General features: G+C 32.7%; 1 protein-coding gene across 1 annotated transcript in view; it reads right to left on the reverse strand.

The window, feature by feature from the left end:
* Window positions 1-3,119: 3,119 nt before the first annotated feature.
* The window catches only part of LOC129238166 (uncharacterized), a 62,459-nt gene continuing 50,065 nt past the window's right edge, over window positions 3,120-15,513 (reverse strand). The window contains exon 2 of the mRNA XM_054873201.1: window positions 3,120-3,646. Within this exon, the coding sequence (XP_054729176.1) occupies window positions 3,120-3,646 (527 nt within the window). The remainder of the gene's footprint in view (window positions 3,647-15,513) is intronic.

Consider the following 15,513-nt stretch of genomic DNA (forward strand, 5'->3'; position numbering starts at 1 on the left):
AGAACTTTTATTACTATTTTTTTTCTTATGTTTTTGTTGTTGTAGCAGCATAAATATTCCCCATACATATACATATGGGGAATGCTGCTGAAGTGACAGTCCTTGACCGGATATAAATCCGGGTCATTCCGGTAACGTAGAACCGACTGTCGTGGGAACGATTTTTTTCTTATTATACTCTATGATTTTGTTATTTGGTTTTTTTTTAGTTTATGGCTGTACATCTTTTCAGAGAAGAACCAACTCCAGCACTTTGATATGAGCGTAAAGTTGTGACTTCAAACTTCAGGTAGTTTAGAAAAATATAACTTAAACTATATCCAATATCAATGCAAACATGTAAGTTAAAATAGACAGCGAGTACGATACAATTGATTTTTTTCCATGTTCGCAATTATTTCAAACTTTCCTGCCTTAAGTTAATTTATTATAAATATTTTTAAATTAATCAAACAAGACCAATATTCATAAATCAAAGACCCTCAGTGCATAAAAAAATTAAAAAAAAAGTTGGAAAAATTCAATACAAAATTCTGACTTCAGTGACCATACAGTGAATGTCATAGAAAATCACACTTTGATTTTTAATTTTTTTTTTTGTTGTTGCAAACTATACAGCCTATTGTAACAAAAACTACTGTGTCTAATTTTTGAGTTTTGAGGGTTCAGAAGTACAAAAGAAATTTAAAAAAAAGCTGGACAAAGTTAATCCAGATTTCACACTTCAATGATATAGTAGAAAGGGGGTGTCACAGCAAATCTTACTATGAATTGCATTTTTGTTTTCGTATTTGATATGTTTAATTTTTGTAAAAATGTGCTTTCTGTATATGAGCTTTGAATTTAGAAAGTTGAAAGGTATGAAGAGTACTAAAAAAAAAACAAAATTTTAAATTCAATACAAATTTAACACTTTTACAACATATACAGAGAGTGCCAGAAGAAATTTTACCACGATTTTTTTGTTTTGTATTTTCTTTCTTTTAACTTTTTAGGCTTCAAAAGGAAAGCGAAAACTAAAAAAAAAAATCTGGAGATGGAGAGAAATGGAAAAACTCCATCGACACTTCAAACATTGACACATACAGTGAGAGCCAACAAAATTCTTATATACAGTGAGTGCCACTCAAAATGGCCCACATGTCAAAAGTTTACACAACGTGGTATAATTCCAAAAACGTATATTTTCTTTTTCAACTTTTTTATTTCTCTTAAATTATAGATAATAGCCAACAAAAAAACGTAAACATATTTCCTTAATAAAATAATGGTTTGAATACATTGCTCATGTGATCGACTTACTAGTTCCGCGTGCGAGTTGAAGAGTGTTAGATATTGCGTACTTTCCTAAAATGGCTCCTCAAACCGCAATAGAAATACGAAATTTGATAATACAGCTTTATAAAAGTGGTAAAAGCCAAAGATAAGTAGCTGTTATGGTTAATAGGTCACGCAGCACTATAAAAAATATAATAAAACGTTATAATGACGAGAAACGAATCGCAAACAAGCCAAAACATCCTAGTAAGAAAGTGCTGACTGAACGTGAAGAGGGTTGGATTCTACAAAAAGTCAAAGTAAATCCACGATGAAATGCTCTAATTCTTCGAGATATGCATTTAATATGAAATGCATTGCAACAACCGTCAGAAAGTTCTTCATAGAGCTGGTTTACATGGAAGAATTGCCCGAAAAAGAAACCATTTGTAAGTGAAAAAGATAGGAAAAATCGTTTGGAATACGCTCACACCTACTATATGAAAACTTTCGAATTCTGGAAAAAATTAATTTTGTTGACGAATCCAAATTCAACTTATCCGGATCAGACGGGAGGGTAAACGTGTGGCGAAAACCGAATGAAGAGCTGGATCCAAAACGTCTTCGACCTACAGTAAAACATGGTGGTGGAAACGTGATGGTGTGGGCTGTTTGTTCGGCTTCAGGGGTTGGAAATTTGTGCTTCGTGCTAGGGAATATGGATAAATTTGCTAATTTTGCGAGAAAATCTGAAACAAAGTGCACAAAAGCTGGGAATAGAGAATACATTTCACTTGTATCAAGATAACGACCCAAAGCATTCTGCCACATGGTCAAAGAATGGTTATTGTATAATTGCCCTAAAGTCTTGAAAACACCTCCACAGTCGCCCAATTTATATATAATAAAGAATTTATGGCAAAAAGTGGAAGTTGAAATTCGGAAGCGAGCAATATCAAATATAAACGACCTCAAGACTGCCCTAATGGAGAAAATATCTCCAGACTGTACAAAAAAATTGGTGGAATCCATCTCTAATAGGTTGAAATCGGTAAAAAATCGAAGAGGTTATCCGACAAAATACTAGTTTAAAGGAAATTTACGATTTTTTTATGTACAATATATAACTAAATTTAAATAACTGAGTCATTTTAAGTGGCGCGTCATTTTTCATGTGTTTTGTTCCTTTCTCGTAAATTTTGAAAACTTTATTTTATTAATGAAATATGATTACGTTGTTTTGTTGGCTATTATCTATAATTTAAGAAAAATAAAAAAGTTGAAAAAGAAAATATACGTTTTTGAAATTATACCACGTTTACATGAGGGCCATTTTGAGTGACACTCACTGTACATGTTTTACATTTTTTTTTGTTTTTATGTAAAATTTTTGTATTCCAATAAAAAACACTTTCTGTTCTAACAAAAAACATTGACATTATATTCCAAAGGTGCCTGAGTATGGACTTAAAAAAATTTTAATACAGCACAATTTCATCCTTCAATGACATATACAGTGAATTCCATAGAAAACCGTACAGATTATTTTTTCTTTGCTTACAATGTTTTTTTTTATGTTAACGTTTTCCTAAAAACAATTAAAAATTAAAATATAAAAATATAAAAATTAAAAATAAAATTGGCAAGTTAAATATTTTTTTTATATCCTTCTTTGTATGTTCTATCAAAATCAATAATCGCTTTAGAATTATACTACTCACAGTCATAATAATCATATCCATCTGCCTCGCTAGGTGTTCTACTTCCCATGATTTTTCCAAAAACTATAAAAAAGATGATAAAATACAATTTAGTCCACTACTTACTATATCAATATAAAAATACAAATTAACTTCAAATAATTACGTTGTCGACTTACGTCTGTATAAATTCTCCCGAAAACGCTCCAAACACGACAACTCACGATGCTGTGTTGCTGTGCTACGCGAATTCGTCGCGTTATCGCCGTTTCCAATGCAAATCTCTGTTGCAGCCTCAACTTCGCGCACCGATATGCCGCGCCTGAGTGTAGGCACTGTGGGTGTTAGTGGTGTGGGAGGCACGGAATAAGACGACTGGCGAGAACTTAATGGCGTAATATTACGGCCGCTGTTGTTGTAATTGCTACCATAAGCATCAATGCTATCCTGCCGCTTTATAGCAATAGCCAAACCGCCACGTTTGCGCGTCACTACGTTTGTTGTTGTATTGCAATAAGTTTTGCTAATGTTGCTGGTAAGGCTGCTGCTACTTGCTTTTGTTTGCAATACACTGGAACTTAAAATATTACTGCTGCTACTGCTATGATTGACAACGAAGGTGCTGGCTGCCGATGAGGATGTGGCAGATGCAGCTATGGCAACACTCCTACTGGACGATTGGTGGTGATCTGGGGAAGAAGTAGAAGAAGAACGGTAAAAAATGGGAGTGGAATAGATGTGAAATAAATTAATAGTGAACTAAAGTTGTGAGTTCCTTACATATCTTGTTCATTATAGAACTACGAGCACATGCACGTGCATACATATATACAATCTACGTCAAAAGAAAGTGTACTCCACATATTGACGAGATTTGACGATTTAATTAATGTTTTTTAGTCTTGTTAATATTCCTTCTATATTCTCCTCTAAGGACAAGAACAAATTCTTGGGCAAAAACACCAAAAAAAAATGACAAAAATACTCGCTGATCATTTAAAAAAAACATTTACAAATTAACATAATAACCAAGACATTGACAACTCTGAATTTCATGCTCAACTCACAAATAGCATAAATATACCAATTAAGAAAATAACTTCGAAAGGAATACGAATAGCAGTTGAGACAAAAATTAACGTAAATAAATCCCCAGGATATGACGGAATAACAGGAAGGATTCTAAGGGAGTTACCTGAGAAAGCCACGCTCTACTTAAGAAATATATTTAACTCAGCAGTACAAATAAAGATTTTTTCCACTACCTTGGAAAGTTGCTGAAGTCATTGCAATACCCAAACCTAATAAAGACGCCTTTGAAGCTTCTTCAAACAGACCAATTAGTTTATTACCATCATTATCCAAATTTTTGAGAAGCTTATACTTGACCGCCTTGACCACATGCTACAGGCGCGAAACTTATTTCCTTCACACCAATTCGGATTTCGTAGAAAACAAAATAAAATATTTTCAGAATTTGATAAAAGAAATACATCTTGATGTAGCGACGTGTATTATTTGTTAATGAAAAGCTATTTAGCAAACAGATTCTTTTATGTGAAATATAGAAACAAATACTCTAACATTGAACTCATGGAAGCCGGTGTACCTCAGGGCAGTGTACTAGGGCCTGTACTATAGGTATGTGCTGTACGCAGCTGATATTGCCTTGCCTGCAAGTATCGACATAATAGCAACTTTTGCAGATGACACCGTCCTATTGGCAACTCACAAAATCTTAGAAGCAGCAACAAGCAAGTTACAACTGATTTTGAACAAAACACTAACGTGGTTTAATGCTTGGGGTATACAAATCAATAGCGGCCGCCGCTGGGTTGTGCGTGAATACCATTCGCAATTCACAGAGAGAACGTCGGTTCGAATCTCGATGAAACACCCAAATTAAGAAAAACATTTTTCTAATAGCGGTCGCCCCTCGGCAGGCAATGGCAAACCTGCGAGTGTATTTCTGCCATGAAAAAGCTCCTCATAAAAATATCTGCCGTTCGGAGTCGGCTTAAAACTGTAGGTCCCTCCACTTGTGGAACAACATCAAGACGCACACCACAAATAGGAGGAGGAGCTCGGCCAAACACCCAAAAAGGGGGTTAGACACCAAAGCAAGATAACTTGGAATGATTATTGACTCCTTCTCTGGTAAGAATATATCACGTTGAAAATAAATGAGGTAAGAAATAGATTCCGACAACTATTTTGGCTACTTGGCAGGCTCTCAAAACTATCATTGCTGAATAAAACCCTTATATACAAAACTGTAATTGTGCCAATCTGGGCATACGGCATAGAAATGTGGGGAACTGCAAGTAAAAGTAACATTAACATTATTCAACGACTACAAGCAGAAATACTCAGAACTATAACCGGTGCGCCTTGGTACGTCCCAAACGAAGATATTCATCGCGACCTCAACATCGATACACTTGCAAACGCAGCACAAATCATATTGTCCGTTTAATGAACCATACGAATACTGACATGCGACAACTCCCATCAGCAGAAAGGGCAAACTCCAGGCGGCTCAAACGGCCAACCACAACTCAGCTGATAACTAGAATATTTAAAACTATGTACATACACTTGTAAACTCACATAAACCAAAAAAATGTAATATTGATAATGATTAATGTTATAAAATCGAAGCTGTATAAAGAATTACTTAATTAATAATGGATGCAAATATAAAAAAATATTCCTTTTAAAAATATAGTTCATTCAGCAACAAAGGCAATATAACGAACAATTTCAAACTTTGTAAAAAAGTTCTTAAAATTCGGCAAATTTTCATCAAAATTTATAACTTTTTAGTCAGAATTTCTGGAAAAATTTCAGGTGTGCAGTTTTATAGTCCTTTATATTTTGATAAACACATATATATATTTTTTATGATTTTCGTGGGAAAAATTATAATTTACAAATATTTTTAATTTTATGGGAGCTAAAATAGAATTTTATGAGCAAGAAATAAATATGATTGAGTTTACTGACCGAAGAAGGTATTTGAACTCAAAGTAACTTATATAAGAATTATTATAATTAAATACATTTTTCCAAAAGGAATCAAATTGATTATAAATAAAAAAAGTTATGAAGAAAATACAAGTTTGGAGGTTTTTATTTCGGGACTACAGCTTCTAAACAATTTAGCTCTTGAGGTAATTCAGGAAGTGTGTAATTCTCAATTTACTTGAGAGAAAGGCATCGTTTCAAACAACCAGCAATCGGAACTTGCAATATTTGGTGAATTACCCTAAGTATTCACTCCCCTTTGAATGTTTTGAAATACGAGTTGACAGTATTTGCGATGACCTCTCTAATTCTTACATTGAAACAACAGTCGGTTTTATGTTAATGGAACGACCTGGGTGTATATTCGGACAAGGACTGTCACTTCAGCAGTATTCCCCGTACATTTCTGGCGGATGTTTATGTTGCTACAGCAAAAACAACAATATTTTTAATCTATTTTCCAGGCCTCTGAACTACGGCCTCAAATAATTATCACATCGATCAAAATATTCAAATTCATTTATACCAATAATCCTAATTCGAGAAAACATAATATATTTTTTTTACCTAAGTGCTATATAATATTTAAGATATTTGTTTATTTGTAGACATTAGATTTCTCAGTGTGGAGAATTTTAGTATAAAGTTTTTTACTGTGAAATGTCTTCGGTTCTTTTTAACATTTTAATATTTTTGTTTTATTTTTTTAGGATAAATACTTTTTAAAAAAATGTTCGGAGAAGAAATTATATTTCTTTATTCAAAATAAAAAAAAGCGTCCCCTTTTTTCTTCATATATTTTTATTAATAGCTGAGATTGTTGCAAATATGTACGAAGAAATTGAAATACAAATTAGTGTATTTTTTTACTAATGTAAGTAGCGACGTTTCAGTCGATTTGAAAACGAGCGTAAAAATAGGTGGTACAAAATAAATCGCCTCATCGGAAGATTTATAATTTTTGTAAATTAACTAAGCAGCTGCAGCATACAAACAGATAAGTAATAGAGCGCATAAAACAAACAGATTTTCATCACTCAAAATCATTTTTGTATTTAGTACAAAAGTTGTTCAAAAATAGGATTGGATTACTAGTTTATGATATATGAATAATTATGATAGCACTTTTCAGAGGTGTTTGGCACTGACCTGCGCAAGATATTTATTTGTTTATTTAATCCAACGGTAAACACCTAATCTGTAATTTATAGAATTACATAACTAAATTTAAAAATAAATCCTGAGTGACAAAAAAAATTATTTTCCCAAAAATGTTGGCCAAAAAATGATAGACTTCCCTAATTTTGGTTTGTTTGTATTATATTTTATCATAATAAATTTAAAAAAAATTATCTCGAAATTATAAAAAAATTTAGAAACAATTTCAGCTTATTTCTTATTGCAGCCTACAAATAAACCAACTTTCAGAAATTTTGAGAAAATACCTATATTATTTGACATGGAATCGCTCGACATACAAAAAAATATAAAGAAAATTCGTACATTGATTTAGATAAATAAGAATGAACTCTGAACTCTGGACTTCTTATCTATTAATTTAAGTATTTTAATCTCAAAACATTTTAAATGTTTTTGTTTTTTTTTTTATTACTGTTTCCCTATTTATGTTGATCTTAACTAATTCAGAACTGAAAACATTAAAGTAGGTATCGTTTTAAATTTTACTCCCAATTCATTACGATAAAAGTAGCACGCATTTTTATTAGTTGAACTTAATTTTAGATTAGCACACTGAATAATCAATAGTGACAAAGGCAATGCTGTAATTAGCAGCACTGTTGGCGAAATAAAACTTTCGAATCCCTCTCGCTTGTATCGAAAACAAATTCAATTCGAAATAACAAACAAATAGTCAGCATTTGGAAACAACCTCCGGGATTATGTGCTAGCAGGCGTCTTGTAGAGAAATCGCATTGCATTTAGAGACAATACAATTTCGTGGAGCCAATACATGTTCTATTTTCCATATAACGCATTCGTAAGTTTGTTGCTGCTATGTTAAATATATGCTAGAAAACCCTACTTATACTGGTTTCGTGATAGTTCGAATCTAATACTAAATATGATAGTTGAGTTGTATGTAAAATATACTAGAGTCATATTCGATAGTTCCGAGCTAGTGTAAGATTCAATAAACTCAGTCTATGTAAGAGAAATAATATATTATATTATATAGGTTCCTTCAACTCCTATCTGGAGCATAGGGCGTCGTTAGCAGGTAAATATCAGGCAAGTAGGTTGCTAGCTGCCTATTCTAGCTTGGTGGTAGAATGCTATCAGCATTTTCAAGCAGGTGTTTTGCATAGATTTTCGCAGTTGATATATTTAATTAGGATTGTTTTCAAAGAAGGACAATTCATATTGTGAATGTGCTTTAAAGGCCTCATATAAAAGGACAATTAGGCTTCCGTATGACTATAAAACCATTCTGAACCAAGCTAGCGCAAAAAGAGCTTGAAGACAAGGAAAAACAATATCGCAATATTGGAAAGCCCAAGGCTCAATTATACCTGCAAGGTATCAGGTCAGTCCATAAGTTCGTGCGTATGTCACCCATAATTTCACTTTTGTACGACTTCTGCATACAAAAATTTATTCGCGGAATATAACGGAACTATTTATATTTTCTTCGATATATTGTGCATTCATCAAGTGATTTTAATCGCGGATAGAAGCACGTCTGTTAAAAAATAAAATGGAATTTTCGAACGCGTGTAAGAGATATGTTTTGTATTTTTTTATAAAAGTGGTAAAAATGCAACAACTGCTGCTGCAGATATAAACACTCTTCACAGAGAGGATACCGTGAGTGTAACCACTGCGCAAAAGTGGTTTTCAAAATTCTGAAGGGGTAACGGCGACGTGGAGGATGCCCCGCGCGTTGGTCGTCCTGAAGTCTTTTACTCCGACGCCTTGCTCGAACTCGTGGAAGCTGCGCCAAATTTCACAGTCGATATGATAGCTCAGAGGTTAAATTCATCGCATGGAACAGCTCACAGGCCCCTGGTTCAGTTGGGAAAGGTTTCAAAGCTGGGAAAATGGATTCCGCATAGACTTTCCGTCGCCAACCTTCAGCAGAGAGTGAATGTGTGTTCTCAGCTGCTGCAACGGCTTGAAAATGAAAGTTTTTTGAATTGTATCGTTACTGGTGATGAAAAATGGGTCCTTTACAATGATTCTGTTCGCAAACGCCAATGGATAGATAAAGGTGAAACACCAGAAGCGACGCCTAGAGATGGCCTTCACCTCAAAAAGATTCTCCTGCCTATTTGGTGGGATATGACCGGTATTGTTTATTATGAACTTCTGGAATCAAACCAGACGATAACTGCTGATTATTATTCCCATCAGCTATCAACCCTTAATTTGGTATTTTAAAAAAAGCGACCGTCTTTAGTGAATAGACGCAAAGTTTTGCTTCACCACGACAACGCAAGACCTCATAAAGCAAGGCAAATATTAGGCAAGCTGAACGAGCTCGGATGAGAACTAGAAGCAAGAACTACTCCTCAAAAGAAGCTATAGCGATATCGAAGCGTATTTTGGCTCCAGGACACAAAATTTTTTGAGCAGGGAATTAAAAATTTACCTAAACGTTGGGAAGACATTGTAAATAATGAAGGAAAATATATTATTGATTAATAAATACTTTAACCATCTTTTTTATTAATTTTAAAACCACCTTTAAAAAACGTAAGAACTTATGGACGGACCTGATTCATAGCATTTCGTGAAGCATCTAAAAGTAAAACTCGACTATACAGTATGGTACATCCCACCTTTTAAACTACTACTAAGCTTTGTAAATAATCTGCATCTGGAATGATACTCCAAAATTTTCGAAACACCTTCCAACTGATTGACAATCTAAGGCTTAAAGATCTTGTTTTAGAGGTAAGTTTATATTCTTTTAACTATTATTTTAATTGACCTACATTTCCTTAGAATACATGATACAATTTGATATGATACAATTTTTTCATATATTTACTAAGAATATAGGAATTTTCCGAGTCTCACTCAAAAATTATATGAAGGATTTTAGAATTTTTTATTTTATTTGAAAGCTTTTCAAAACTTTTCATTCTTTTTGCTTTAAATGAAGGTTTTAGATTGTAGATATTATTTCTACATCACTCTGTTTATCAAAGAGTTGCCACCGATTTATTTAGAAACCGAATTAAATATTGCAGAATGAATATCAAAGCAAAGGTACTCCAAAATGTTATTCAAAATAGATTTTTTGACTACTTTTCCATCTAATTTGTATTTCGGAGAAAAAATGGAAAATAATTTTCATTTCGCAGTAGATGTGAGAAATAATTGCCATAGATTGAACGATTTCACAGCAGATCTAATAAAATTATAACTTGAAAAAAAAAAATCCCCTTATTTGTGGTGCTAAATATCCATGACTCCAAAACTAAAATAATTTCAAATACCACTGCATATGTTACAATAATAGTTCTATATTCTTTATCACAAAACTAATATATGTGTTAATGTGAATTCATTTGTAAACTTAAAAATTGTAAAGTCTTTGGTTTAATTCGTTTTCAGAAACGTGTTTAATTTCAGCACTCAGACTTCTGAAGTAGAATTTAAAGAGAAATTTTCTAGTTGTACATTTTAACCCTTTACCTCCTACCTAAATGAGCTTTTTTGATCCTCTCTCAAAACATGTGTATTAAAAATTCACTAAAAATTGGAATTAGAGGGTTACACAGAAATTTTAAGCAGACATTTTTACAGGGAATCACCGACCCCGACATACCAAACATATGTCCGGCATGTGAAGAAACCCCGCACGACACTAACCACCTCTAAGACCTCTTCATCTAACACCCCTCTCCCTCTGGACCCAACCCGTTGAAACAGCATGCTTCCTGGGCCTACCTTTAGATGAGCCAGACGAAGACGGCCGTTAAAACAACAACAACAGTAGGTCAATCACCGAAGATGAAAAACTCGTACGGATTAAACGGAGTACGCAAGTGCTTTATTCAACCTAATCTTTGCCCATTTGGTATAGAGGGAAAGGAAGATCGATTTGTATGGGAGTCAGTTTTTTTTATTATTGGCCACATATCTACGTTTCAAATATAATCTATAAAATAAGTTTGTCGTAGCAAACTTTCAGTAGATTAGGAATTTTTTCTGGGAATGCAGTAAAGTCCAAACCCTGCTCAGAAGCCATAGTTTTCGAACAATGCAACGACTGTAAAGCATGCAAAGGGCATTATTTGCCTTTCAAATTTCATACTGTTCAACTCTCAATAAAACTACGCCTTAAGTAGCGAAGTGGTTCGAAATTGGTGAAATCGGACTAGTTCCGCACTAGCTACTTGATTCACTGTTCAGATTTTCCCAACATTGCAAATGACGATTTGTTTATTTGTTTACTTCCTGCATGTGAGTATGCTGATTTCTTCATCAAACAACAACTCTTAGTTGGGGGGAATAAAATGTTGAACCAGCGTTGTAACTAACAATGCCTTTTTCCAGCCTTTTTTCTAAACTTATAAAATGCTGTACGATAAGCTATTCAACAAATGTTTGTACACAAGTCTACTTTTGCAGCAGAATAGTCAATATTATATTTATATATAGGTGTACGTGCAGAAATAGTGTATGCGCCTATTGTATTCCCTCAGCCTTATTGTCGCTGTTAATTTGCCGCTTCGACTATAATATTGTATTTAGGCTCTTTTGTTCATTCGATGACGTCTTGTTTGTTATTTCTGGCCTTTGGCCAATGCGACCTCTGCTTTAGTCTAGTAAATTAATAAATTAGCTGCTTCATTTTGTATTATCTTTGTATTATAAATTTTTAAATAATCTGATTTTTTTTTTTACAAATAGCGTCCGTGGTTGTCGGCTGGCTTTATTAGCCATGTTGTCTGTAACATTGGCATTGGCTGGGCTGAGGCAGTGCGGAAGTTGACTATTGGCGTTCGCACTTTTTATTTATTTTTATAAGCTGATGTTTTTATTTAATTTCCATTTTACTTTTTCATATGACTCAGTTGAGTAATCATAAACATGACTTGTTAAAAAAAACAAATAAATAATTAATATATATATAGATGAACGAATATAAGTCGAAGGTAAATTAATAGCAATATAATGGTGGTATTCTGGAGAAATATATATATTATATTTTTAATAAAATGATGCACTCTTTCATCTCTACAAATATACATTTAAAAATGTCGAAAAAGCGTCACTCAAAAATTACTTCCCCGAATTTCACATTTTAAAAACCATTGGAAAAACAATTTTTACGATCATTTTTAAGGTGACTTTGACAGGTGTAAATACTTTTAAGATATATGATCATACTTTTGAAGTGAAAATGCAATTTAAAAAATAAAAAGTAATAAAACTAGAAAATAGAAAATTTTCCAACTCAGGAAAGAGTTACAAATTAGCAAAAATTCTTTTGGGCATATATAAAGAAAAGCATTTCATGATTATACCCTGGTGCTAAAAACATATTACATATTCAAAATATACAAACTGTTGCCCATATCCTGTGTAAAAATTGCACGGATGTATTTTATAGTGCACATTACTTGCGCTAATATGAAAATATGTCATAAAATAAATATTACTTTTGAGGTTTTCAAGAGAAATTTTTCAAGTCGTTAACAAGAATATTATTATTAGTTCACATATCCGCCAGATGCGCAGAATTTGGCTTAGCTCTACTGAAGCATTAAATACATTCAAATATATGTTTCTTCCGTAGGGTTGTCAGTCCCAGAATTTCCGTATTTTCAAGTACCAAAAATTTCGGGATTATTTAATTTGTAATAGTCTCCTTTTAGAATTTGTTATTTTTTACGAGGCATATAAAGTGGAGGCGGAGGGGATTTCTCTGCCAAATAGCAGCAATAGGAAAAAAGCAACTTGTATAATTTTTTTTGTACATAAAAGTAAATGTATTGCTTTTACTTGATTAAATTTTACGAGATTAAAATTATATGAACTTCTTCCCACCAAAAACTATTAAAATTTGGTTACTTTTTCAGTTCTTTCGTTTCGAATTTATTTCTTTTTCTAATACAAATTCTATCTTTCTAGTTAATTTTTTCCGAATAGCGTCCTCGGCGGGCAGTGATAAAGGGTGTTTGACGAGGGTGTTTCAGTCCTGAAAAAGATATTCATAAAAGACCATCTGCCAATCATAGGCGGCGTAAACAGTCTTTCTATTTGTGGAACAGCATCAAGACCCACATCATAACATAAAGAGGAAAAGAGCTCGGCCAAATACCAAAAGAAAACAATACACATATATAGATAAAATTTTAACTATTGCCTTTTGTTTTCCTACTAGTAGTAATTCTTTATTTATTTATAAATATTTCATCTTAGATTTTAATAATTTTTATAATAATTCGTTTAAATATATAAATACGTAAAGAAAGAAATAATAAATTTGTGGCAATAACAATGTTGTCTGTCACAACTCAAAAATTAATCAAAAATTAAACTCTGCAATAAGAAAATTTCTATAGCGTAAAGCTGAGTATATAAATCAAGTTAGTCTTTTCCAATTAAGGCCACTAAGTATATCTATTACTTCTGCTTCATTTAGCTTTGCTGCGTTTAGGTATTTTGTTCTGATCTCCTTCAGTACCGGACATCTTCCTAAGAAGTGCTGCATATCGTCTTCCTCGTTTAAATTGCAGAGGGTGCATATTTTCTGAGCATTTCTATGCGTAGTTGCATTTAGCTTCAGTAAACCGCATCTTGCTTTGAAAATTGGCGTAATATCAGCTAGCCGCATATCTTCTTTAATACATGATTCCCCTTTTGAGTAGTCTAAATGTTTTTAAATTCGCGTCGTGCTTGACTGTGCTTTTTGCCTAGCCATGTTGATATCTTTTATTTTCATTTCGGTAAGAAGTTGCACACAGCGATCTTGCCAGTCTGTAGCGGTGATGTTTTCTTCACACTTCTGTCCGAACTCCATTCCCATGTCCTTCAGATGAATAAGCCAAAACACATTTTTACTTAAGATGCCTTGTGTTAGTTTGTATGGGAGTCTTTTGCAATTATATTTATAAATAGTTTTCCAGATATAGTATACTTTATGTATACTTCCAAAGAGTACATGTGGCTATCTTCTAGATTAATTTCTAATGTTATTGCATAATTTGGAATGAATGCGGGTAGTTTGAGGATTCTTTTAATAAAGTAACGTTGAAGTTTATTTACCTCATCGAATAAGGCATATCCCCTAACTTGCGCTGCTTAGGTTTGTATCGCTCTGCATACCGCTTTGAACAACTTCCATTTTGATTTTAATGAAATGAATGGCTTCGCTAAAAGTTTCCTACTAATGAAATAATTTTTAATTTTAAATTTGCAAATTAACGAATACTTAAAACTCTAATAACAAGATCTCGAAAATCCGGGGTTCGTAAAAATCGAAAAAAGTACGTCCCTAATATGCATATATTATTGCTGCAATACATTAAAAATTGTATAATTCATAACAATTCTAAAAAGATGTATAATAAATATTACTTTTTTCAAAGGATTGAGATTTTCACAAGTCATTATTTCAAGTCATTAGCAAGAAAATTAGAATATTAAAATAAATGTTATTAGTTCACATATCCACCAGATGTGCAAAACTTTGCTTCGCTCCACTGAGACTTTAAATACCTTTAAAAAATAATTATTGTCGAAATATTGCTTGCAAAATACAATATAAAAATTTAATAAATCAAAAAATGTAATACGTATACATATTTTTATGAAGTTTTTATGCGAAACATCTGTATTGTATAATAATTTGCACTTGTCGCCGCTATGAAAATATGTATACGAGTAGTACGCGGTGGCGTATGATGAACATAACTATTTGCCTTGGTTTAATATTTATGAATATATATTTGAACATATTATAATATAATAAACTCATTTTTAAAGCGCGCAACACCTACGAAGTAAATATGACAGCAATTAACATAAAATCTTTAAATTTTATATTCCAGCAAATTGCGCATTACATTAGCTGGATAGTTTGTGAAAACTATGAATTTCAACGTTTCAAATTTTCTACGCTCAAAAAACTGCGCTCCAATTTCAACGTAAATCTATTCAAAATTAAGCAGCGAAGATAGTATTTGTATTGGGAAAAATCTTCTTGCTATTGTAAAAAAAAAAACAAAACTCAAAAATTCTCAAGCACTGCAAACAGTACTCAAAAGTTAAATTTTGCTTGACTTATGAAAATATGCCGGCTGACCCTAATTCTAAGGCACAAAATCTTTGCTTAGAAACAATGCATTTTGTTCTACTTATATTGTATAAGTAATGAGTATGTTTTGGAATTCGCTTAAAAGCAAATACTAAGAAAACTGGCATCATTTCTTTAAAGTTCGGGGAAAGTAACAGACCTGAAAAAATCAGGGTCTTGTGGGTAAGTTTTCCTGAAGATGTCAATGAATTCATTCTTGTTGAATCCCCTATAATAAATAAATTTATACTGGAG

Source organism: Anastrepha obliqua, chromosome 2 (assembly GCF_027943255.1).
Source record: "Anastrepha obliqua isolate idAnaObli1 chromosome 2, idAnaObli1_1.0, whole genome shotgun sequence".
Classification (NCBI taxonomy): Eukaryota; Metazoa; Arthropoda; class Insecta; order Diptera; family Tephritidae; genus Anastrepha; species Anastrepha obliqua.